This window comes from Rhodamnia argentea, chromosome 4, assembly GCF_020921035.1.
Source record: "Rhodamnia argentea isolate NSW1041297 chromosome 4, ASM2092103v1, whole genome shotgun sequence".
In the NCBI taxonomy this organism is placed as follows: Eukaryota; Viridiplantae; Streptophyta; class Magnoliopsida; order Myrtales; family Myrtaceae; genus Rhodamnia; species Rhodamnia argentea.
Window position 1 is genome coordinate 30,964,649 of NC_063153.1, and position 24,194 is coordinate 30,988,842.

At 38.6% G+C, this 24,194-nt stretch overlaps 2 protein-coding genes across 2 annotated transcripts; one reads left to right on the forward strand and one right to left on the reverse strand.

The window, feature by feature from the left end:
• The first annotated feature begins 3,016 nt into the window (after positions 1-3,016).
• Positions 3,017-17,880, forward strand: LOC115756147 (L-arabinokinase-like). Its single transcript, XM_030695832.2, has 29 exons — positions 3,017-3,223; positions 3,497-3,604; positions 4,133-4,201; positions 4,317-4,400; positions 4,586-4,662; positions 4,977-5,043; positions 5,902-5,959; positions 6,076-6,143; positions 6,216-6,278; positions 6,737-6,790; positions 6,893-6,995; positions 7,075-7,184; positions 7,271-7,390; positions 8,240-8,296; positions 8,385-8,557; positions 8,644-8,806; positions 9,223-9,306; positions 11,003-11,128; positions 11,414-11,544; positions 11,639-11,720; positions 12,538-12,625; positions 13,401-13,444; positions 13,562-13,657; positions 13,734-13,810; positions 14,334-14,534; positions 14,655-14,820; positions 15,878-15,949; positions 16,598-16,801; positions 17,489-17,880. Exons 1-29 carry the CDS (start codon positions 3,113-3,115, stop codon positions 17,618-17,620), a joined length of 2,988 nt encoding a protein of 995 aa, XP_030551692.2. The 5' UTR covers positions 3,017-3,112; the 3' UTR covers positions 17,621-17,880.
• Positions 17,881-19,622: 1,742 nt separating this feature from the next.
• Positions 19,623-23,970, reverse strand: LOC115756148 (proteasome subunit beta type-6). Its single transcript, XM_030695833.2, has 8 exons — positions 23,700-23,970; positions 23,416-23,492; positions 22,993-23,048; positions 22,374-22,446; positions 21,102-21,213; positions 20,401-20,474; positions 20,049-20,123; positions 19,623-19,939 (listed from the first exon to the last, which is right to left on the reverse strand). The coding sequence occupies exons 1-8, from the start codon at positions 23,800-23,802 to the stop codon at positions 19,808-19,810; spliced, it is 702 nt and encodes a 233-aa protein (XP_030551693.1). The 5' UTR covers positions 23,803-23,970; the 3' UTR covers positions 19,623-19,807.
• Positions 23,971-24,194: the final 224 nt, after the last annotated feature.

Consider the following 24,194-nt stretch of genomic DNA (forward strand, 5'->3'; position numbering starts at 1 on the left):
TTTTGGTAATTTTCCCTTGAAAAATCTATGATTGATGTATGATATAATAGAAAAGGACATGAGGCCCACATTTGGTCTAAAAACTTTCCATTTTCACACATTTGTTTGGTTAATTTTTTTTTATTAATGAAATTTTGGACTATACATCGACCCCATAACTTTTTCTTTACGCAAGCACCCTTGAGATCAAGACATGTGCCTATTATCATGTTATATAAAATTTTATATATAAATTCGACATCACTTCACGGATTCTTCGACATCACTTGTTGTATTGTATGTGTTGCTCGCAACCCCTTGAATTTTAAGATGTTGTCAAAAGTTATAAATTACTCCCAAGGACTTTAGCACCGTTGCAAAATAATCCCTAAACTTCGAAGAGTTATAAATAAACCTCTCCCCCAGCCCCAGAACTTTGATCTTGTTGCAGCCGCTAATTTTGTCACCTATTTAGCTGTAAAGAAAAATTGAGGTTGTTTGGTCCAAATAAAGAGTGCATGATTGATGAATCTACAAAAATTGAGTAGAGGTTGTTTGGTCCAAATAAAAAAAAAACCTTTGTTAGTTCATTTTCACGTAAGCAGAAAAACTAGTGGCTGCGGCAAAAACCATTGAGAGTAATATGTGACTTTTCAAAATAAAGGACTACTTTACAACTGTGTGAAAGTTCATGGGGGTAATTTGTGATTTCTAAAAGTTTGGGATTGATCGTGCAATAGTACCAGACTTCAAGAGAATTTCGAATAGTTATTTCTTCGCGTTCTTTTCTCCAGCCGAGTGACAGCAGAATCATAAAAGTACAAGAGACGGACTTGATTTGTATTATCTACGATTAGAGTTTGCAATATGGGTTGAAGGCTAACTTTTTAACTCATTCAGTGGGACAAGTTGTGACATTCCAAATTTTCTGTATCCTGTGATAAAATTTAGGCTATAAAACTTGTGAAACTGATGTTTATTATAAATAAAGAGGCATATGTACGTTAATTATATTCATGCGATTTTCTCGTAAGGGATGTGTTGAATGATGTTTATGTTTTTGCATGCTTAATGGATAAGATGAGTAATAATACGTGTCGAGTGTAGCCTCACACTAGTGGTACAAGCCCGAGCCTGAAGCGGATATGCTATTCCCAATACCAAGTTCTCTTGGCCAACATTCGGGAGGCTGGCTTTTAGCTTCCAAGCTCAATCTTGAAGCTCAACCCTCAAGGTGGGAGAAATTTCTTATTCACGGGTTCCAATCAAAGTGGCAATTGAAGAGTATATTAAACTAAATTATGCTACTAAATTAACAAAACAATTCTATAAATCAAGAAACCATGCTTGGATGAGAAGAAGAAAGGAGAATTTAGAAACTCATTGTATGAAAACTTCACACTAGTATTCAAAGGAAGCTAAGTCTGCACACAAAGTCTACCTCGAAGGGCCTTATATAGGCAAAGGAGAAAACTACTAGACAAAAATACAATTATTGAATATGCGGATACGTAGATCCGCCGACACTAGTGGACAATAATAGTACATAATAACGACTTAATAACTTTTGGCAGACATGGGCCAATTATTAAAGACGTGGACACAATTTATTACTCCTTTTGAGACACTAAAAAGCCAACCAAAAGACGTAAACATTGCAGCACTAAAGCATGCAATTATGAGGGATAATAATTAGCATCATTAGAGTTTGAGCTATCCGAGCCATCCCTTTCTCTCTAGTAGGCACGCAAAAGGCGTTCTTCTTCGTACTTGTCTATTTTCACATCCAGTGCTGGATCCATTTGGATGTCCCAATAATTGGAGCTGGATGGAATATCCTAAGAGCTAGATGGGCTATCCTGGGAATGGGATATCCTGAGAACTAAATGGAATATCTTGGGAGCTGAAGGCACATGGGTCTTGAGAGAATGGTCCTCCCCATGGATCATGAGAATCTATATCCATTGAAGAGCTCGGCCAATATTGGTGAAAAATCTGCAAAGCTTCTCAAGTACTATCTTGCATGTGAATTTGATCCCATGAAACATACTTTACATCGTATGGCCATAACTTTAGGGGAATAATGCGATTCTCTTGGCACAAGATCCTCTGGAGATTTCGATATTCATAACGATTTGATGAGATAGAACTTGGCAAGGTTACGTGAATACGAGCAAATTGCTAATTGGGTTGGGGTTTATATGTGGTTGTACCAACATTTGCCACATCATTTCTTACACTCCCTGTGCTAGTGACAAATACCCATGGTCTATGAAAAGGTATGATTGTATGTCTCTCTGGTTCTGGTCTTCCTTGACGTTGTTGTAATCCGAACAATTCTCTCCAAGGGTAAAGAAGTTGAAACCAAAGTAACATGTCAATCATATTTTTTTGGTTTGTGTTGTCTCCCAAGAGAACTTTGGACAAGGTTTTTAAGACATAAAATATGTCTTAAGAAAATAAGGATTAATATCACGAGAAACACCGAAGTAGTACACCCGTGATAAATTTATCTCAAATAATTAATTTGACCTCCAAAATTCCTAAAGCGATACACATGTGACAAAATTTACTCAAAATTATTTTTTAACAATTAAAAATCTTAAATTAGTACATCCGTGACAAATTTACTTTGTATTAATTTCCGTTAAATTTTCTTGTTAAATTGCTAAGTTAAATTCACCCTATATTATTTTTTATTTTATTTTTTGGGGGGCTTTAGGATTGGGCAAGATCTTCTAGATTTTTCTTTTTTTAAATAGGACTTGTTATTTGCAGAACCCAATTTTTGCAATTCAATTAAATCGAGATTTGGCCTTTGAAGAACTTAACATAATAGCAACACATGCATGTCAAATTTAGTGATGGGGGGAGGAGTTCAAAAGCGAGTCGTGTTGAACTTGACCCGCATCTGATCTCTTTGCTGCTGACTCGACTCCCCCGCCACCCTCCCTTCTCGTCTCTATCCCCTCTCTCTCCCTCTCTGTGATCCTGATCAGCGATCGCGACCTTCCCTCCTCGCTCTTCGCCGCTGATCGCTTCTCTCTCTCTCTCTCTCTCTCTCTCTCTCTTCTCCGCATCTTCATCCGTGACATCTCCCGCCGACGGAAGCGTCCTTGAGAGACGAGAGAGCATGAGGCTGGAGCCGCAGGAGACCAGTGGAGTGTCGTCGTCCCGGGACCGCCTCGTCTTCGCCTACTACGTCACCGGCCACGGCTTCGGCCACGCCACTCGCGTCGTCGAGGTAGTCCCTCCCACTATCTTCTCTTCTTCTTTTTTTTTCTTTGTTTGGAAATCGCTCGCTGTGATCGGGACTGTGGATGATCGATTCGGATGTTTCTCGTGATCCTCCCCCAATTTCGCCGTGGATTGCGGTCCAATTCGCCATTCGCTGTTGTGGAGTGTCCGATTCGTCGGCCGATGGTGTTCAGAGTTATGGTCGAATTGCGTGGACCGCAAGCTCGTTTTTGACTCAGTCTCTCGCTTTTTTTTCTCTTTGGCTGTTGCGATGCGGCAGGTCGTGCGGCACCTGATTCTCGCTGGCCACGACGTGCATGTGGTGACAGGTGCTCCCGACTTCGTCTTCACTTCCGAAATTCAGTCTCCCAGGCTCTTCATTCGCAAGGTGCCCGCCCCACTCCACTCTTTCTTTGCGTATTCCATCTGCAATTCGCTCTGAATTGTTCGTTAGCTTTCCGTTGACAGATACTGCGAATGTTTTTGGTGGATCCACATTATTATTCTTGGAACGTAAAAATTTACCTTTGGCTGAACAGAAGGCTTTTAGCATTTTTGTTTTCCTTAATGAAGAAAGGATTTTAAAAGCTGGCACCCCAGCTTCTAGTCATTTTGCTTTACTCTTTTGTGTGGTTGATTTGATGTTGCAACTTCTTTAACTAAGTAGGCATTGCAAGAAACCTTTTTTTCGTTTCTTTTTTTGGTCATGAGTTGCAATGCCACGTGAATCTCAGAGGCTAGTTTGCAAGTTCCTCTTCACAGAACTTCGATTGTGTCTTTCCTGTTGTTGTTACCCTGATCCTCTTGAGCTTTTTAGCATAGGCAAATTCATGACTAGGCTGGTGGTCTTGCATTACCTTCGTTTCAAAGGAGCTGTCTCATTTTGCTTATTGTTCTTTGTCCATGAATTTATCAGGTTTTACTGGACTGTGGGGCAGTTCAAGCAGATGCGTTGACAGTAGATCGGCTTGCCTCCTTGGAAAAGGTACAAAAACTCCGCTGAGTTTTTGTCCTAAGGCGTGATGTTTTCATAGTTACGATAATCTATTTAGTTTTTGCATTGACTTCACTTACTCTTGTATTTTAATGTGAATTCCTAGTACTCTGAGACAGCTGTGGTCCCTCGTGCTTCTATTCTGGCTACTGAAGTAGAGTGGCTGAACTCCGTCAAAGCTGACTTAGTGGTAACCTGTTGACTTGTCTTCATCTATCCTTGAATGTGAATGCAATCTCTGATCGCTCTCCTGATTACTACAGCTTGAGATGTTGACTGCTCTTGGACTGCTTGTTTTCTCTAAAGATAATACTTTGTTTTGGATCCATCCACATATCATGGAACAGTGGTGATGATATTTTTGCTAATGAACAGGTTTCAGATGTTGTTCCAGTTGCATGCCGTGCTGCAGCAGATGCTGGAATTCGCTCTGTTTGTGTCACCAACTTCAGGTAACCCCGACTGCTGCCATCTTTACCTTGGTTTTCAGTTCCTTTCGTGAGCATACATCTATAGTCGGTTCTAAAGTTTATGCATTTTTGTTCTTTACTGTTCTTGAATATTTATAATTTTGGGACATGCTCATCTCTATCAGCTACTGGCTAATCTTGATGGGTTTGAGGTCACTTCAAATTACTAAGGACTTTCTGAAAAATTAACTGTTTATTTATCGGAGATGATTGTCTAAATACGCTAATATATGAAAAAGAGTATGGATTTTTCATCTTGGATTTTGTTTGATCTTCATATGATGCAATCTGTGCAGTTGGGACTTTATCTATGCGGAATACGTAATGGCTGCAGGAAATCATCATCGTAAGATAGTTTGGCAGGTATTTATGATATTACAAATGTTTCTTAGCACAACTGTTTTGCTTATTTGGAATTACAAATATTTCTTGCTATACACTTGTCTTTTCTGGAAATCCTTGCTGAAAATCTGTCCTTTTCATATTCGTGAGCTCTGAGCATTAGGATGGTGTGACACACACATAGATATTATGTCTCTCTGTCTCTCTGTCTCTGTCTCTCTCTATCTATATAATTATTATATGTACATATATATATAGAGAGAGAGAGACAGAGAGAGAGACAGAGAGAGAGACCAAGACAGAGACAGAGACAGAGATAGAGAGCGAGGGAGGGAGGAAGAAGTATGGTTTCATAATTCTGTTATTTGAATGAGAGAGTTAGATAAATTATATAGAAGAAAGTAAACATTGGAAGCATGGGCAGCAATAGGCTCTTTGTAACTTTGCTGAACCAATCCTATTAAGTGTTTCAATCATGCTCAGGCAGGATAGCATTTCCCTAGTTAGTTAATTCCATAGTTAGGCCTCCAATTACTTAAAAGAGAGGGAGATTGCCCTTCTTTTTGGGAATTCCTCTTCCTCCTCCTCCTCCTCCTCTTGCTGAAATGATGTTCATGCACCATAGCCAGTGATGGATCTCTCTATCTTACCAAGTTGAAAAACAAAGTTTACACAATGTGGACTAAATAGGTCTTCGTGATTTTCCATTCTTCAGTTAGAAGGCCAAAGTTATATGAAACTGAAGGTGACAAGTGTGGTTGCTCAACTATTCTTCATGAAGTTTAATTTTTCCCCTTTGGACTTTTGAGATACGTGAGATAATTTAATTCTGGAACTCTGTCAAAACTTTAATATTCACTAAATTATTACTTTGTACAGATAGCAGAAGACTATTCACATTGTGAATTCTTAATCCGGTTCCCCGGATATTGCCCAAGTAAGTTATTAAAATTGATTAGTCATAGTGATGGGTGTTTATATTTATGTATCTCAGTTGCAGCTGGATATTATCCACATTGTGAATTTCTCTTGACATATGCCATTATTTTGCAGTGCCCGCTTTCCGCGACGTTATAGATGTACCGTTGGTTGTCAGAAGGTTGCACAAATCCCGTAAGGAGGTTTGATCAGCAAAACTCAAATTGACCTCCTTTATAGTCCAACATAGTGTATAATGCTGTATCTCAATGTAGGTGAGGAAGGAACTTGGAATTGGGGATGATGTGAAGCTAGTTATCCTCAATTTTGGCGGACAGGCGAGTTTAATTTGAGTGGTTGATAACTTTTTATTTCAATTTAAGTAGGCATGTGTTCGTCATCTTGTTGAAGTTCTCTTGCAGTGATTACTCTCTCTCTCTCTGATAATTCAATAATTGGGTTGCTTTAAGATGACAAAGATACAATAATTGGAGACAAAAACAATCTCTAGATTAAGGGGTGAAGTATTGATAGTTGTAGCTGGTCTGTTTCTTCAACTACGTTAATTCCAACTTGAGGCTTCATGTGATCTTATAATCTTTTCACTGATGATTTTAGATATTCTGCATTATGTGCTCGTTTAATAATAGTGAGAATATATTAGCAATTTGTGCTTTGGAGCTTGCTGATATGTCACTTATGTTAAATAGAAATTTTTACTTGTACCAGCAATGTTGTTTGTTTCCCGAACTTTTGCTCTCTTATTCATTTGTGTCAAAATTTTCCTTGCACGCAGCCATCAGGGTGGAAGTTGGAGGAAAAGTACTTGCCTCCTGGTTGGTTGGGTCTGGTATGTTCTGTATAGCATGTCCTTTAGAGCTAACGTTATGCAGAAGCCACCTACATGATGGCCCTATTCACCTTCTTACGCCTGATATGATGTTTGATTTAGGTTTGCGGTGCATCTGAGAGTGAGAACCTTCCACCAAACTTTGTAAAGCTTGCTAAGGATGCATACACACCTGATGTCATTGCAGCCTCTGATTGTATGCTTGGTGAGTAGGGAATTTGTATTGGCATCTGAAGTACATTATTTTGCATCTCTTGGTTATCTTATTTCTATCATCATATCAGGAAAAATTGGATATGGTACTGTCAGTGAGTCTTTAGCATACAAGCGTCCATTTGTATTTGTGCGGCGTGATTACTTCAATGAAGAACCATTCTTGAGGAATATGCTGGAGGTACTTTTCACTGATTCTTTGTACATGTATATTTTTGTGTAGTGGGATTGGGTTTTTTTTTTCACTTTTTGTATTGATTTTTGCAGTACTATCAAGCTGGAGTAGAGATGATTAGGAGGGACTTACTCACTGGCCATTGGAAACCTTACCTTGAACATGCGATCAGTCTGAAACCATGCTATGAAGGAGGCATTAATGGTGGCGAGGTAACATTGCTAGAACTTATGAGACAATTAGGTAGGACAACACATCTATCTAGGGAGCTTAAAGCGAATTCACAATGAGCGACCTCTCAAAACATGTAAATCTCTTTAGGCATCATACCTAAACCTTTTAAAGAATCACACTTAGGTTTTCTTAAGCATCACGGTTAAGAAAAGGATTGCATCAATTCAAAGCAAAACTTGCTAGTTATGTTCATCAACTCTATTGATAGAAAGAAAGAAAATACCAGGCTACATTGTAGTCGTCCAAAAATACCTTTTCATCAACTCTATTGATAGAAGAAAATACCAATCTACATTAGACTCTTCTAAAAGAGCCTTACTCCTAATTGACATATCTGCACAAGAAACATCATAGCCTACTCATAACGAAAACAGGAAAGTGTATCCTAATATTTCTCAAATGCTAAATGATAATACTATTAATTGAACAAAAAGAAGAATCCTAATCCTTTTAGGGCTCTTATTTTAGTTATGGATAAATGCAACACCCCTATACACCAAAGTTTAGTAAAAAAAGTCATTTGTTTGAACAAATATCAACTTGTTAGCTGGATCAGAGTATTTGTTCTTCGAACATTTTGTGGCTTCCATCCTGCATTGAGCTAAAAGAGCAAATGTATGTTGTATAATGCTGAATGCTGTGAGATTTTGTGGGACCACTGCCAACCGTTCTAAAAGCTTAAGTTGTTAGATGAAGGGGTGATTTAATATTTAATAACTCTAACAAATGCTATGATTCTTCTAAGCATTTCAATCTGTTTAAGCTGCATGCCAGTGACATTCATCTAATTGAATTGGTTCCCGATATTTTATGATGCAAACTTCCAGGTGGCAGCTTACATTTTGCAGGAGACAGCCGCTGGGAGAAATTATGCGTCAGATAAAGTAATCATAATTGAAGGGTTATTTCTTAATCCTCGGTAATTCTTCTGTATCACATATTAATCTTGTTGTTCTTGCTGTCAAAATGTAGTTTAGTGGGGTAAGAAGACTGCGTGATGCTATAGTTCTTGGGTATCAGCTGCAAAGAATGCCTGGAAGAGACCTATGCATCCCAGATTGGTATGCAAATGCTGAAAATGAACTGGGCCTTAGCACTGGATCACCAAAAGTTGGATTGAATGAGAAAAGTTCCCAAATGACTTTGTGAGTTGATTTCACCATTTGCCACATACTCGATCAATTTTGTAGTTAGTTGGCAGTTGTTGACATGATTTTGCTTCCTTTTCTAGATGCCCTGATGATTTCGAAATTCTTCATGGAGATCTTCATGGGCTCTCTGATACAGTGAGTTTCTTGAAGAGCTTGTCAGACATTGTGAGTGAAGCTGGAAGGAGTCCTGAGAAGAGGCAGATGCGGGAGCGTAAAGCAGCTGCCGGACTCTTTAATTGGGAGGTCTGATTGTCTTATTTGGATTAGTTTCTACATTTTAATTCCTCTGCCTGTTTGATGGATCGAATGCTTGTAGTTCTTTGGAAATTTTATAGGCGGCGTGTGGGAAGTATATGTTTGCATAATCAGTTCTTTTAAAAAGGGTTCCAATTGGGGCACAAGTCATGAATCCTTCCAACTTTTCATTTTCGCAAAAGTCAGTGAGAGAACCCTGCAAAGGGTCCTGTTTTTAGTTCAGTAATTTGTAAGTGATGTTTAGTTGCATCTTGTGAAGTGAGTGGAGCTGTAACCTGATCATTGCCATTTTTTAAGATTTTTCTTGCTTAGACTGTTTATGTGGAGTGCGTTGGTGCTTCCACGTGAGACTAGGTGGCAAAAGTTGTGATTTTGATTGGACTGTTTTCACAATAATTACACAGGAAGATATATTTGTCACAAGAGCACCTGGAAGGTTGGATGTAATGGGTGGAATTGCTGATTATTCAGGAAGCCTTGTGTTGCAGGTGAGAAAGTCCTCTTTTACTTATTTTTGTGATCTGACAATGGTTTAAATCAATTATGTAAGGAGTCTTGCCGGAAAGAGAGCATTGGTCTTTGCTGCCTTCCTTTCCAGTTGTGACTGCGTATATTTGAATTGCTCTAGTAATTTTACTTTACCCTTTTTCTCCTTCCCTCTTGCTTGTTTCAATCTTATGCGAGCGGTGTGGATCATCCCCATGAAAAAAAATGCCAATTGGGATGATTCATAATTCTTAAAAGGGTTCCAATTGGGGCAGGACTTCATGATCTTTCATAATTGTTAAAAGAATTTCAACAGAAGCATAGTTGTTTTGTAGAGGGAGAGGCTATTTTGCAAATGAATTGGAGATTAGCAAATTGCTTGAATAACATTTTGTGTATTGAAGAAGCAATAAAAGGAGAGATAGAGGAGACGAGTGACTTTCAAGCGAGATGGTTCAATAGTCGATTAGATAAAGGCCGTTCTTACTTCCAATGGCTAACTCGACGGGACTTGCTTTCCTAAAGAGATTTCTTTTGATATAAATTCCATGGAAGCTCTCGTACTGTGTCTATCGGTCATTTGTGAACTCTCGCATCGCAGCTTTCTCTTTTGGTTTTTGAGCTTAGCTCATCCTGATTTCGTTTTTTTTTTTTTTTTTTTTTTTTTGAAATGCGAGTTTATGGGGTCTTCAGTTTTAGGGTCACGATAGGTCCCTTCCAGTGCAGTAGGTGCCAGATTATGCAAGAAAGCATTTGGGCGTTGCTGATCTGCTTGGCCTTGTAAATATCCTGACGTCCCATGCATTTGCTTTCCATACTGCTAGTGTTTTCTTCTCCGCGTTGCCTTTTCAGGACATACCCCTTTTCATCACCGTAGGGATAGAGTTATGGAAGGCATCCTGTTGCCAAAGTTCCTTCGTTTAAATGCTTTGACTTCTAATTTTCTTAGGCTCAATTGAGAGGACATGCATCAAATATAACTGCATTGATCCTTTAACTGCTATCTTCTTTTCTTCTGTTTTCACTGGCTATCAGTATTGCCTAGTTTTGTCAAACTATACCTGTAATTTGTATCAAAGGTGACTATGTTTCTAAGATTGTGTGCGTATGCATTTAATTGTTTGAGCCTTGTCACTTTTATGTTCTCTATGCCCAGAGTATGTTTTCCTTCTGTTCAGTTACAATTTCTCCATCTCCTTTTGACATGTTTACCTACTGGTGCCACTCTATTTTCCACCTAGAACTTGATGCACTCACTTGTAATTTCACATTCACCAGTTAGTGCTTGCCACGGCATGAATAGTTTAGTTGTTCTCCAAGTTGGTTGCTTTGTCATGCGTTTTTACTTATGCCATCTATTTGTGGCTTGCTGGGGGCACTCTTTTATTTTGCCTAGGCATGGGTGAACTTGGATGAATTTGTATCCTTCTCTTTTCTCACCTTTTCTTTGTTCTTTGAAAGTACCATTTGTGTTCTCATAATTGTAGCCATTCTGCCCTTCAATAAAACAGGTATCTCCAAGTTTGAGAAGTATTAATTTTAGTTGCTCCATTAGAACTCTCAGGTCGAATTTCACAAACTTTCGTGGTCATGTTTAACTTTTTCCCCACTTCTGCAAACCACTACAATAGATTAGTGTGAGGTATCGCCTGTATGTTATTTAGTCCAATAACATGCTTCAGCACCTCCTGCATTCAGATGCCTATTCGAGAGGCCTGTCATGTTGCTGTTCAGAGGAATCATCCAAGCAGGCACAGACTATGGAAACATGCTCTGGCTCGGCAACAAGCCAGAGGACAAGGACCAACTCCTGTTCTTCAGATTGTATGTTTCCAGTTGACAATAAAAGCATTCTTTTAAATTAGACTTGATGTTTAACATGTGTCTTTTATCTTTTTTTATTTGAGGACCTGAAGGAGACTTATCTTGGATTTTTCTTGTAGGACAATTGTTAGCCTTTTGGGCGTTTATCTCTAATTTTGAACAGAACAAGTCTGAACGTTTAATGAATTTGTCTATAATTTTGAAGTGAACAATTCGTTAAGTAGATGTTATTGTATTTAGAAAGTACCTGATTTGATCTGCATGTTTTGAATATGTTTATCTTAGGTATCATATGGATCAGAATTAAGCAATCGTGGACCAACTTTTGACATGGATTTGTCCGACTTTATGGATGGCGGGAAACCAATTTCATATGAGAAGGCAAAAGAGTTCTTTGCCCGTGATCCATCCCAAAAGTGAGTCTTAGGTCCCATCTGATCGCTTCTTCTTTTTCATTTTCTTTCTTTTTGGGCGTAAACCTACATGGTACTCACAGAATTCCCATTTCAGGTGGGCAGCTTATGTTGCAGGCACTGTTCTTGTTCTAATGACAGAGTTAGGTGTATGCTTTAAGGACAGTATCAGTTTGCTTGTAAGGAGTTTCTCCACATCTGTCCACAATATACTTAGTTACATATGGTCATCTGACTGTTTGAGTGTTTTCTCTGCTATTTTTCTTTCTTCTACTCTTTATCTGTTCATGTCCTTTTTCTTATTTTATTTGCTTTATGAGCTATCTTTTAAGTGGAAGATTTGTCCATCCTAATCCATGCATATGAACATGCCAGAGTTATTTATCATTTTCAAGTTCTGAAAACCTGACTCTTGGCATCTCAGGGCTTAAGCAAGACAATTAATTTGGCATAGCCAACTCCTTTTTCTTCCTCATATTAGTTTGTTAATCAGCTTGTAGTTCTGGACATGATTTATTGTCCATTATGGCTGTTGTTAACTTTCTTGTGAGCTTTCCTTGTTTGAAATTTTTATAATACTTCGTGCCAAAAAGCATTTCATTGGTGTAGCATGGATACTTACTTTTTACTACAGAAGTACAGAATCTACTGTGATATTGGCTATAACACTGTATTGTTGCAAATAGTTTTGACCGTACGAAACATTTGCTACGGCATGTGTCAGATGTACATGCCTCCCCTGCTATGCTGTTTTGACTACTGTAAATTTTTACTTCCTTTCACTTGACTAACGCAGTAATGCGTACATGGCACATGTCAACTGTTTGTTCAGTGTGTTATTGGAGTCATTATTGTGGTAAATTTATCTGATTTTCTGGGACTTTATGATTATGATATCGCTATCTGATAAATATGTTGTCATCTATTAAGTATGATGTTCTTACACAATAACGATATCTCTATCTAGATATGATTATTAGAATATTTCACTTTCAGGTTTCCTCTGCTGTTCCAGAGGGCAAAGGTGTATCTTCTTCTGCCTCTGTTGAGGTTGCTAGTATGTCTGCTATAGCTGCTGCTCATGGTAAATTTCTCCAGTCAACATGTCATCTATCACATCATCATCAACATCAACATCACCTTTATCCCAAACTAGTTGGGGTCGGTGGTCAATGAACCCAAAAATAAATAAAATAAAAGCAAGACCAATTGAGGGAAAGGAAATAATTATATAAAAAAAAATGTCATCTATGACTACACTTATTTATGTTTTCTCAATGGACGATAATTTTGACTGCATCTCATATAGATGAGAAATTTGTCTCTCCTTAGGATAGGTAAAGCGAATAGAGGAACCAAATCCAAGTCCTCATGGATCTTGGAAGAAAATATGGATGAAAACAACCTTTAAGAATTTCCTTGAAGTACCATGTTATGCACATAAGAGTTTGGTGAAGAGTTCCACGTTACTTACCTAGATGTGAAAACGATGCACAAAGTTGAAGCTCATCAAAGTGAATGATATACCACAATTTTATTCTGTCAATGTGACTATTGTAATCTCGATTGTATTAAGTTTGAACACTTAGATGGGCGTAATCAAATGCATCCAGATCCTAGGTTTTACATATATGTAGCAGCCTAGCCAGGGTTTAAGAATGTGTGAGTACAGCTCCAAAAGGATACTCATTTGATCTTCACTAAACTTCTAAAGAAGGCAAGATAGGTTTGCGCAATCTGCGACATCACTGTTCAGCTTTTCTACAACTAGACATTATAACAAGGAGTCTTGACCGTACTTCATGCTGAATGTTGTTTATATGAATTAATGTATTTAATGATCTTCGGAAACATGGCAGGGTTACACATTACCCCACGGGATCTTGCTTTGCTTTGCCAGAAGGTGTGATCGCTGAACAACCTTCTAATCAATTTGTTATTCAATTTCTTTATTTTCTAATGGAGTCATTATTTGTGTATCTTTGGCTCTTCTTGTAATTTTGGAAAACGTGACCAATAGGTAGAGAACCACATTGTTGGAGCTCCGTGTGGTGTAATGGACCAGATGACTTCTGCTTGTGGTGAAGCAAACAAGCTTCTTGCCATGGTCTGCCAGGTAAGATTTTCAGGTCTGATTAAAAGAGCTCCCGTGCTTGTTGGATGAAAAGTGATGTGAGAATTGTGCTTTGCAGCCTGCAGAGGTAATTGGACTTGTAGAAATTCCCAGTCATGTCCGATTCTGGGGAATAGATTCAGGAATCCGTCACAGGTATAGATCGTGTGGTTGTTTTGATTCTCTGATTCTGGTTTATCACTCTCTCCCTCCTTGCTTGATGCAAGCATGTCAGTTGTGCGTCTTTTAATTCTGTTCATAATTGTGGGTTTTGACAGCAGATCTGCTTTCTTATCACTGGCTCAGTCTGTTTCAAGCCTAGTTCTCTAAGTGGTTTTACTTTTTCCTCATTAAATTAAGTTTGAATTTTGCATTTAAATCGTTCTTTCTCAAGCTAATCCTCCCCCACCCCCCCACCCCCCTCCCAAAAACCCACACACCACCACCCCTCCTCCCCCCATGACGGAAAAAAAAAAATCAATCTTTAATCCCGTGGCTCGTTGTTTCGAGTTCAACCTTTCATTGTCCTTTCTTTTGAAGTACCATGTCAACCATAATTGGTGCTTATGGTTGTCTGTAGCTTGTGTTAGTTTGCTCAGTCTCTATTATGTTTTCTTTCTTTTTTATTTTTACTTGGGCAATGTTTTAGCTTTAGATAAATTGGCTTTTCTATTGGCAGTATCGGAGGTGGAGATTATGGATCTGTCAGAATTGGTGCCTTTATGGGTCGAAGTATTATAAAGTACACAGCAAGCACGATGTTGTCCGGGACTCTGTCAAATGGAAACGGGACAAACCAAGATGAACTGGAGGAGGATGGTCTTGAGCTTATTGAAAATGAAGCTTCGTTAGATTATTTATGCAACCTGTCACCTCACAGGTGTCCTTCAAATATGATAATATATTCTTATAGAATGAATGGAAACTTTGGTCGCCACTTGTGTTTAATGTGATATGCTCCCCGTTGTTCCTTAATCTTCATCTTCTCTCTAAACTGCAGGTATGAAGCTCTGTATGCTAGTATGCTTCCTGAGTCCATTCTGGGGGAGACATTTATGGAAAAATATGCTGATCACAATGATCCAGTCACTATTATCGATCACAAGCGTACTTATGGAGTGAGAGCCTCTGCTAGACACCCCATTTATGAAAACTTCCGGGTCAAGGTGAGGAGTTGATCTTTTCAGATGCATGTTTCCTCATTTATGAAGATCGATTGCTCTAATTTCTTTCTTCTTGATTTTTCTTATCATCCAGAAAAAGATAGAAAAAATAAAACTGATTATGACCCTCATTATTAAGGCACCACGAAAAGTAGTTTGAAGATGATGTAAACTCACTCCTGTCAGTTTTTATATATATATATAAAGAAAAGAAGTGAAGTATGATTTGTTATGTAAGTGCTTGCCTGTTTCTCTAGCCACTAAAGGAAATCACTTGAAGCAGTGCTGTCCTTACTTCAAATATACAATTCCATCCCTAGCCCCTTAATCTCGCTCTTTATTACTACCCGGATTGAAATAGGCATGCTCCATAATTTGGTTGTCCTGGAACAAGGAAAGGATTCTAGCTTCCTCCATAGAAGAAAAATTAGAGCTTAAAGCTGCATCTTTGGCCTTAGCAAATTAGAATGAGCTCAAAAAATTGAAAATCCTGTGGACTTCGCCACCAACTTTCATGCCAAACAAATTGAGCTTATTCGCCCACTATCCAAGAAAAAAAGGTGGTATCTTCTGAAAAGTCAGTCCAAGATTGGTGATCCTTGTTCACAAGCTTACTCTATGAGCTCCTTGATCTTTTTCGCCCACTATCCAAGAAAAAAAGGTGGTATCTTCTGAAAAGTCAGTCCAAGATTGGGTGATCCTTGTTCACAAGCTTACTCTATGAGCTCCTTGATCTTGACTTGCTTTGAACCCAGCCGAGATGATCATCACCATGCTTTACAGATTGCCTTAGTGTCTCTTCATGGCATAATTAGTATGTCTCCTAAAAGAATTTCCACATTTCATGTATTGCAGTTACGAGCATATGTAAACTCTCTTACCAACCCCCTCCTCCCCACCCCCCACCCCCCTTCCCCTTTTTTCTCCCCTCCTCTTCTGCAGGGCACTGCAGGACACTTGGGCACCCAGACAAACCGAATGAAAAATATACCTTTGCTTTTTCCCTTGTTTAAGCTTGTGCTAATGGGTGGATCTCACCTGTTTGATAATTTGTGTGTAGGCTTTCAAAGCTTTGCTGACATCTGCAAGTTCAGATGAGCAATTGACAGCACTTGGAGAACTACTATATCAGGTACATGAAGAATGTCAAGATTGCATGGCTTGTTGATTATGGCCTTGACTGTTGAATTGCATATAACCAAACAGAACTTGAAAAAGGAAAGAGAATGTGGTGATGTTTGTTAGGCCAATCAGTTTGTCTTTAAATGAAGACACTGCTAAGTAGAATAAGGCATTTCCTTATTAAAACATATATCATAAGAAAAAGACGATGCACTTTTCATGTAGAAGATGTCCTGTTTTGAAGATTGTGGTTTATAGCCCCCTTTCTCCATGGCATTAGATTGTTTCTTTAATGATGGAATCTTTCTAGCATTTCATACAAAGCCAGGTTGCTTTACTCTGTTGTTTCTGGTGCATGATCTCAGACTTCTTTCTAAAGTAATTGGATAGAATTGCTGCTAATGAAGCAGATAAATCACCATCGATATTGGTCCTGTAAATTTGGTATGAGATCCAGATAACAATCACATGCCCCTAGCTAGATTTGCACTTCATTACCATGGTCAATGTGGTGTGTGGTTCTTTATGTGGGGACTGGCGTCAAATGACTTCACGTCATTTCTGGATCATGGAATTGCTTGATGCTTCCACTTGGTAATTTTTTAAACGCATTCAGGTAGTATGTGGCTAATCCTGAAGCTTAATTTTTCTTTGGCAGTGTCACTATAGTTATAGTGCATGTGGACTTGGCTCAGATGGAACAGATAGACTCGTACGGTTGGTCCAAGAGATGCAGCCTAGCAGACTGGCCAAACATGATGATGGAACCTTATATGGAGCAAAGATTACCGGTGGTGGTTCTGGCGGCACAGTCTGTGTAGTCGGCAGAAATTGTCTTAGGAGCAGTCAACAAATTCTCGAGGTAGTAATATTCCTTTCCCTTTTTGTCCAATATTATGATGGATTCTTTTTTCGTGCAAATTCATGACATTCCAATGTATCCGTCTGTTGACTTTGAAGTAATAACCATGGTTGGAATCCTTTTTCCCTAACCTATGTTATTATCCGCTCCTGCTCTTTCACGTGATACGGAAATTCATAAGAAAGGGTCATCTGTTTGGTCGGAAAAGATGATCAACTTTATATTTTCCACAAACTGAACTGGATTCTTGATCTGTTTTGGCATAGAATGATCCCTGCTTAGGTCCCTTACTGCTTGTTTTTGTTCTCATTGAAACCATCTCATTTGTGACATCTTAATCTTAGTACATGTTCTGCTACAAGTGAATTCTTGGCCCAAAAGTACTACTGTTCAAGATCCGTCATCTCTAAAGATCTGAGATGTGCACTTGTACTCCAGCTAATAAGGGAAAGGTTTTTCTCTGCTTCCAAAGATTTGAACTGGGTGATGCTGGTCCCAAGCTCGCTTGGCTATTTTCAAATCAGTAATATTGACTTTTACGGTGGAACAATCATTCTTTTCATTTGCTTTTCTATTGCATCTTCCACAAAATACCTGGAAATTTTAGTACAATCGCTTCCCTATTTGTCATATCTCTGTAATGTATCGAGTTAAAATCGATATGCTAATGTGATTTTGCTTGTTCAGATTCAACGGAGATACAAAAATGCCACGGGATATCTGCCATTTGTTTTTGAGGGTTCATCACCTGGTGCCGGGACGTTTGGTTTCCTGAAGATTCGCCGACGCAGCTCCACCAAGTCTGTTGATTCTTGTTAGCTAATGGCTAGATTAAAAGTCACGGCCTTTACGAAATAGTTATCCTGGCTGTGCTAGATTTCATTGTGAAGGGTCAGCTCGCAGTCGCATTGGCGGACGTGTCCTCTCATCAAATTAATTACTGCCTTTGTGGACATGTCTACGAGTCAAATTAATCACTGCTACAAGGTCCATTTGATAGGAGTGCTTAGTGCCCTCCAATCATATTTCATGTTAATAAGAACTAAGACGCAGTTTAGAGATTGAATAACTTAGCAGAATCTGCTCTTCGAGCAGGATATGGAATATGCTTCAAAAATAACAGCAGAAAAGGGAGACTATAAAAGTTGAGAAAAGAGCGGCATTTCGGTTTTTTCTTCTCTTTTACTCAGATGCTTCTCTTCTCTTCGCAATTGAGTTTTTACATTCCAACCTGTCGAGATGGATTTGTCGGACCAGTTCGACGAAGAGGCGCTCTCTCGTATCTTCAAGCGATGGAAGATGTCTGTTATTTTAAATAAAAAAAAAATTAGCAGCGTCTTCAATCATTTCGTGCAAAAAATTCAACTGTGTGATTCATTTTTCATTTCTGAAGTTGCTACAGCGTAAAAGAATTATGGAAGGGCTGCCACTTCTGTAGACATTGAACAAATCTAATTTGAGGTTCGCCTCACCTTCCTCCGTTTTTCCAACTGACCTGACGCCATTGGTTTTTAAAATTCCTCTGTTATGTCATTCATAATAAGTTTTTCGATGACCATAAACTATGAGTTGATGAAAGTCGTGATATCGGTGCTGATGGTTCCGTTGCTTAGGTATTTGCAGGAGATTTATAAGGTACGCCATTGTATTGTAAAACCTCATTTCTATGGCTCTTATACACTTGATTGTTAACAAAACGTTGTAAATCAATTATCTCGAAGTGCCAACGTTCTCACGCAAAAATCATCGAATTTGGCACTCAACGATTTCCCCGGGCTATTCTCGTCTCAGAAACCTTGATTAGTCTTGAAAAAGAGGCCTGAACTTGAATGTCTTATTGTTATTGAGCTTCCCCACTTGTACCACCTGGTGGGACTGCAGTAACCGGTTCGCCTATTCCAATAACTGGTAAGTCTCAATCCATCTAATTCATTTTTTGCGCAAAAATAGCATCTTATGTGAAATATCTGAAATATTTTCGCAAGATAATCATATGTCGAATTTTTGTAATTCCGATATGCTGAAAAATCAGTAGGATTATCGTCAAAAGTGCAACATTCGGGAAGAAAGATTTTAGTACCATTTGAAGACTGAAATTAAGTTTCAGTGACCTGATTGTAAAATTAACTAGTCTAATGACCACAAATGAAGCTTATCCGACGAGAAAAGGAACCAAAAGGGAACAAGTTTCAAATCTACCACTAGAAAAAAAGTACTTAGAAAATAGTTAGGGGCCTGATTCGTTGCGTTTATAGAAACAATTCCTCCTGTTCTTTTCAAGCAAAAGAAAAGATTTTCACATGAAATTACCGTTTGGATGGCTATGGATAAATTTGATCATTTCAAAAATAAAAACTTACAAAAACTATCATCTTGAAAGCAATTTTTTTTTTTTTTGCTTTTTCTAATGAGAAGTGTGATTTGTTTATCTATAATTGTTTTTTTAAAAGATCGCCGACCAATTCTATTTAAAAACTCTTCTGAGGTTTCTTAAAACTATTTTCGAGATCACTAAGAACATGTTGTGTTGCTTTTTTTTTTCATATTTGAATTTAAAAGCTCACCTTGTAGGTGACAGGCTTGTCCATGAAAAAGCATCGTTTAACGAAAAATTCATTAAAAAAAAAATTATGTTTAAGTAAACATTGCTTTTAAACAAGAATGGTCTTAATAAACTAAAAACAAGTTAAATATTTCTATTGTCCAAATATTCTAAGTCTAGATGCATTTGTCAGGAAAACTTAAATCAGTGGCACATGGTCATGACAATGCGTTTGTCATTCATCTCTCTTGTCATCATAACCCACGAACAACAAAGCCATCAACAGCCAAGCAACTTGAATGGAGTTAATCATCAATGAGACTACAGAGTAAAAGACATTTCAAGCGCTAAAGACCCCAGGTGTTGTATACAGTCTGCAAAGAGTTGCATAGAGATCCAGCTTTCGGAACAACAGGTAAAAAGAGATTCGACATATGTTAAACAGCATCCAGCTCTCGACCACTTTAGGTGCTCATTGGCTCAGGACTAGGAGCACTCAGAATATCGAGCAGTGAGTTCTGAGGTGGCAGCTCCTCATGCCACAATGGAAGGGTGTCACCAGGGTAGAAGTTTCTTGTCACTCCCTCAGAATTTATCTGAAAATGAGACGAATGAAACAAAAGGTTCCTTAGCAAACGGCCCTACATGCATTGCAAGAGTTTAAGTCTGGTTGGAATAACTGAAAGTACAAAGAAGAAATCTTACAATAACAGTGCGAACAACACCGCCACTAGCACCATCTCGTGCAATTGCAAGGGAAACAGCCTTGACCACAAGTTGCTGCAAAAGAGTAGTGCAAGGAACTGAGTGAGGATGAAGGCAGAAAATGGGGACCAATCAAAACGGCCGCTTTATCTTTTGCTGACTCTTGATTATTTACAGGCGCTATTCACAACTAAAAGAACAGCTCTCAATAGCAATCTCAGAATTCATTTGCAAAATACAGCAGAAAGTAGCCTTATGAGAATGTCAGTGACAATACTAATGCAATTCTACATATGAATAGTAACCATACTTCAAGGCTTAGCTATTAACTGGTTCATCATCATCTACATACCTCAGCCTCATCCTTGGTCATCCCTTCCCTCCAAGCTTGATCAAAGAATCCATACAAGTAGCTGGAGCCAGATCCTGAAGAAGTCATCTAGGTTACACAGAACCAAAAGATAATAATTTCCATATACTGTACTATTGAAATTTGACACTATAACATGCACAATTCTTAAAAGTCTCTGCCACCAATGTAAGAGAGAATTAACAGCATAATTAGATAAGTAAAGTTCACTTCCTGAGAACTGCCAATAATAGGAGTCCGTGACTAAGCAGCAAAGGATGCAACAAAAAGAATCAAACTAGCAGGTAAGCCCATCAATCCAAAGCAGACTTTGAAGGACTTCCAGAAATGACAGTTTCTAGAACATTACATTTAAAAACACAGAAAACAACCTTCACTCCTGCAACACAGCAGAAAAGCGTGCACCTTTGACCTAGGGCAAGAGAAACTAGATGGGCATTCATAAGAAAATTTTACACACTGCTCCTGTTTCAAGATTATTAGACTGACCAACAACTAAAAACTGACAAATTGAATATGCTCTATCAGAAAAGAGAAATGCAGGTTGCCAAAATGGTCATGTTACACTCAGTAAAAGTTTTTCTCATAGGTTTAGCCATCCAGAGAAATTAGATCCATGAACACTTGCATTTTCATTAGTGATTTTAAATAAAAAGTCGATTCAATTATAAATATTATAATACCTCCAATAGCAAAAGGCTGCTCTATGAGTGTACCCCCAAGAGGTATTCCGTAGATTTTACCTCCTTCATACTTGTCCCACCCGCCAACAATAAGTCCAGTTTGTAACATGTTCTGCCATTTCCCAAAAGTTCAATGTTAGCAAGTGTAGATGCTTGTGGTCAAATCAGGAATATTAAAGATAATGACAGAATATACAAAGGAGTTTAAACAAGTGCAAATTATATGCTGTTGTTTAAATACCTTCCAAATGTGCATCCATTCAAAAATCAAAGAACTTAAAGTCACTCTCTGTTAAATTTGCACTATGTTTGGGCTTACTAAAGTCTTCATCCAAGATGGTCCCCAAACTACACTAGAATCTAGTCAAACAATTTATATAACGTCTTCACTTAACTACTCCTGTTAAGTAATACCAAAACATGAGCTTCGTTACTGAAGTAGCTCAAAAGAAGAATAGACTCAAGCATTTCAAGCATGTGTTAAGTTTACATTTGGTGGATAGTGCGAACTACCAATGAAATTATCATCAAGTATAAAAAATTTCTCAGCAGATTAGCACGAAGCTGATCGAAGAATGCACTCATGAGCTGATGATGTCCCATATGTCTATATGAAGTTGTGAAACATCCCATCAACAAAAATGACTACAATCCCATGCAGATAGTAAGATCAGAGGACCTTAATAAGAACTCATGCTCCCAAGCTCAGTTTGGCAGAGCCAGTGTCAAACTGAACATTCATCAAGAATTCCGAGTTTCTCCAAGCAGCACATGCAAATCATATTCCAATGCGCTAATATGTGAAAAACCCATTAATAGACTGGAACAGTATATGAATCTACAAAGGACAATTTAAAAGCAAAACCAACAACTTTATTGTCCTTGAAATGAAAAATGAAAATTTTCCTACGATACAGTAGGAGACATGCAATAATTAGCAAACTTCTGAGTTACAACTCATCAATTACCAATACCACTCCTTCCGCACATATATGCACACTGTACATCAACTTAATGAACCAGAAATTGCACTCTTATATTCAAATTTGTCAATGCATTTCATCAACAACTGCCACCTCTATTGTCTTAACACAAAATTGACTCCCAACTCTGGACTTTGCAACCGGTGCTTGATTTTAATTAAGGTTTTCATTCAAGGAAAATGACAACAGACACTAAGTTATAGCATGACATTGAACGTAGAAATTAGGGTGTACAAGCATTGATTAGTACCAGAAACCTAGAAGATACAACAAGATCTAAAGTATGCACCTTGTTGTTGTAAGATATCAGCCTGACAAGATTTGCAGCAACTTTCACAGTTGCAGGCTGACCCAGCTGTACACTGCATCAAGAGAACCATATCATAACAGTGCAAATAACATAAAATCCATGAACTCGAACCGTCAAATAAAGTAAATAATGATGCATTTGTGGAAAACTCAAATTGATATTCAATGTCTATGCGTCATCAAAAGAAACTGAAGGACGTTTATCAACTCGACGCGCACAAAATGCAGCGAATAAACTGCTGGCCACCAAACATATTTCTATGTCAGTAGATGAAACTGAAGAATATTATTAATTTGACCTATGCAGAAATTGCAAAAAAGTCACAGCTTGCCACCAAAAGACAACCATATATGGCTGGATTACTAAAAAACAATAAGGAAAAAATGCCAAGATGCTCATCAGTATCTCAAACACTTCAACATGAATATGTAAGAATGACTTATGATAAAGAGAGTAACTACCATACTAAATTATATATGCATCAAAGCATATGCAAATGTTCTACAGAAAGCCACAACTCTGAAGTCTAAAGGCACGAACAACAACTTCTAAGGGCTAATATGATGTACAGGAGAGCAAGCACAAAACGATCACTCACGTGTGTTGATGGAGGAAATAACGGACATAGTCAGAGACAATCTGAGAATCCGCCGCCTGCAAAGAACAGAAACTAAATCTTTTAGTGTACCTCCCCGTAAGTGGTTCACAACAGCAACCAAAAAATATACTTCTTCATTTACAAAGAAACCAAGAGATCACCGGCCTAAATTTCAGACCATTTGAGAATTCAGGGAAAACAGGGAACAACTGCAATTAATTTTCAGTCCAATAGTTCTCAATACTTAATTTTCTCCACAATGAAGCCCTTCAATTCAAGTACGATAAATTGCACAAACACTACTTTCCGACATCAAAAGATATCTTCTGACACAGACTAACACAAAGGGTATAGTGAATCAACCAAAAATCAACGTCCTGGAGAGAAACATCAACACAGCATAGAAAGGGAATAGGAACACACCGATCCAGAGCGGCAGATATACACATTATCCGTGAGCTGCGTAATTTTGTCCGACGCTCGGTTGGCAATATACATCCCTACGAGCAAACACAAACCCAAAAAGGAACTGCAAATCAAACGTGTGTTCACGACCCCGCCAGTTCAGCAAAGCAATCGGTTCGCATCCAGATCCATCAAAAAGAGACAGGCGCCCACGAATTCGAGAGGCCCTACGAACAACTCATTCACCCGAACTCTCGCCCCCCATCCCCCCACCAAACGGAACAGGAATCAGCGAGCTTTACCGGTGCTGGTTCGAGAATCGGCGCCGAGGACGACGCCGCCATTGTAGGTGACTCCGATGATGGTGGTGCCCATCGAGTGGGGCTCGTTCAAGTTGGGCTCCATTCTTGGGGGTGGTCCCGATCGAAACCCTAGCAGGAGACGCAACAGCTGCTTCGAGGTGTCTTACCGGTCGTTGAGGTTGGGGAGTTCTTGGAACGGAGAAGCGAGAGAGAGAGAGAGAGAGTGAGAGAGAGCAAAGCCGGAGGCTTTTCCCCTTTTCAACTCGCACTGGCGTTCAGCGCAAGTCAGATGGTCTATTGCGAAATTGCATTTTTTTTTGTGAAAAAAAAAAAGGAAATTTCCCATTTATTTTTAATTAATTTTCCTTGTTTAACCTATTATTCTTACTAATATATTTTATTTTCACCCATCATCAAATTTTCGAAAGGCAAGGCAAGATTGCAACTTACAATGAGGACTTATGTTGATTTACTACCCCCGGGCGGGATTTGGTT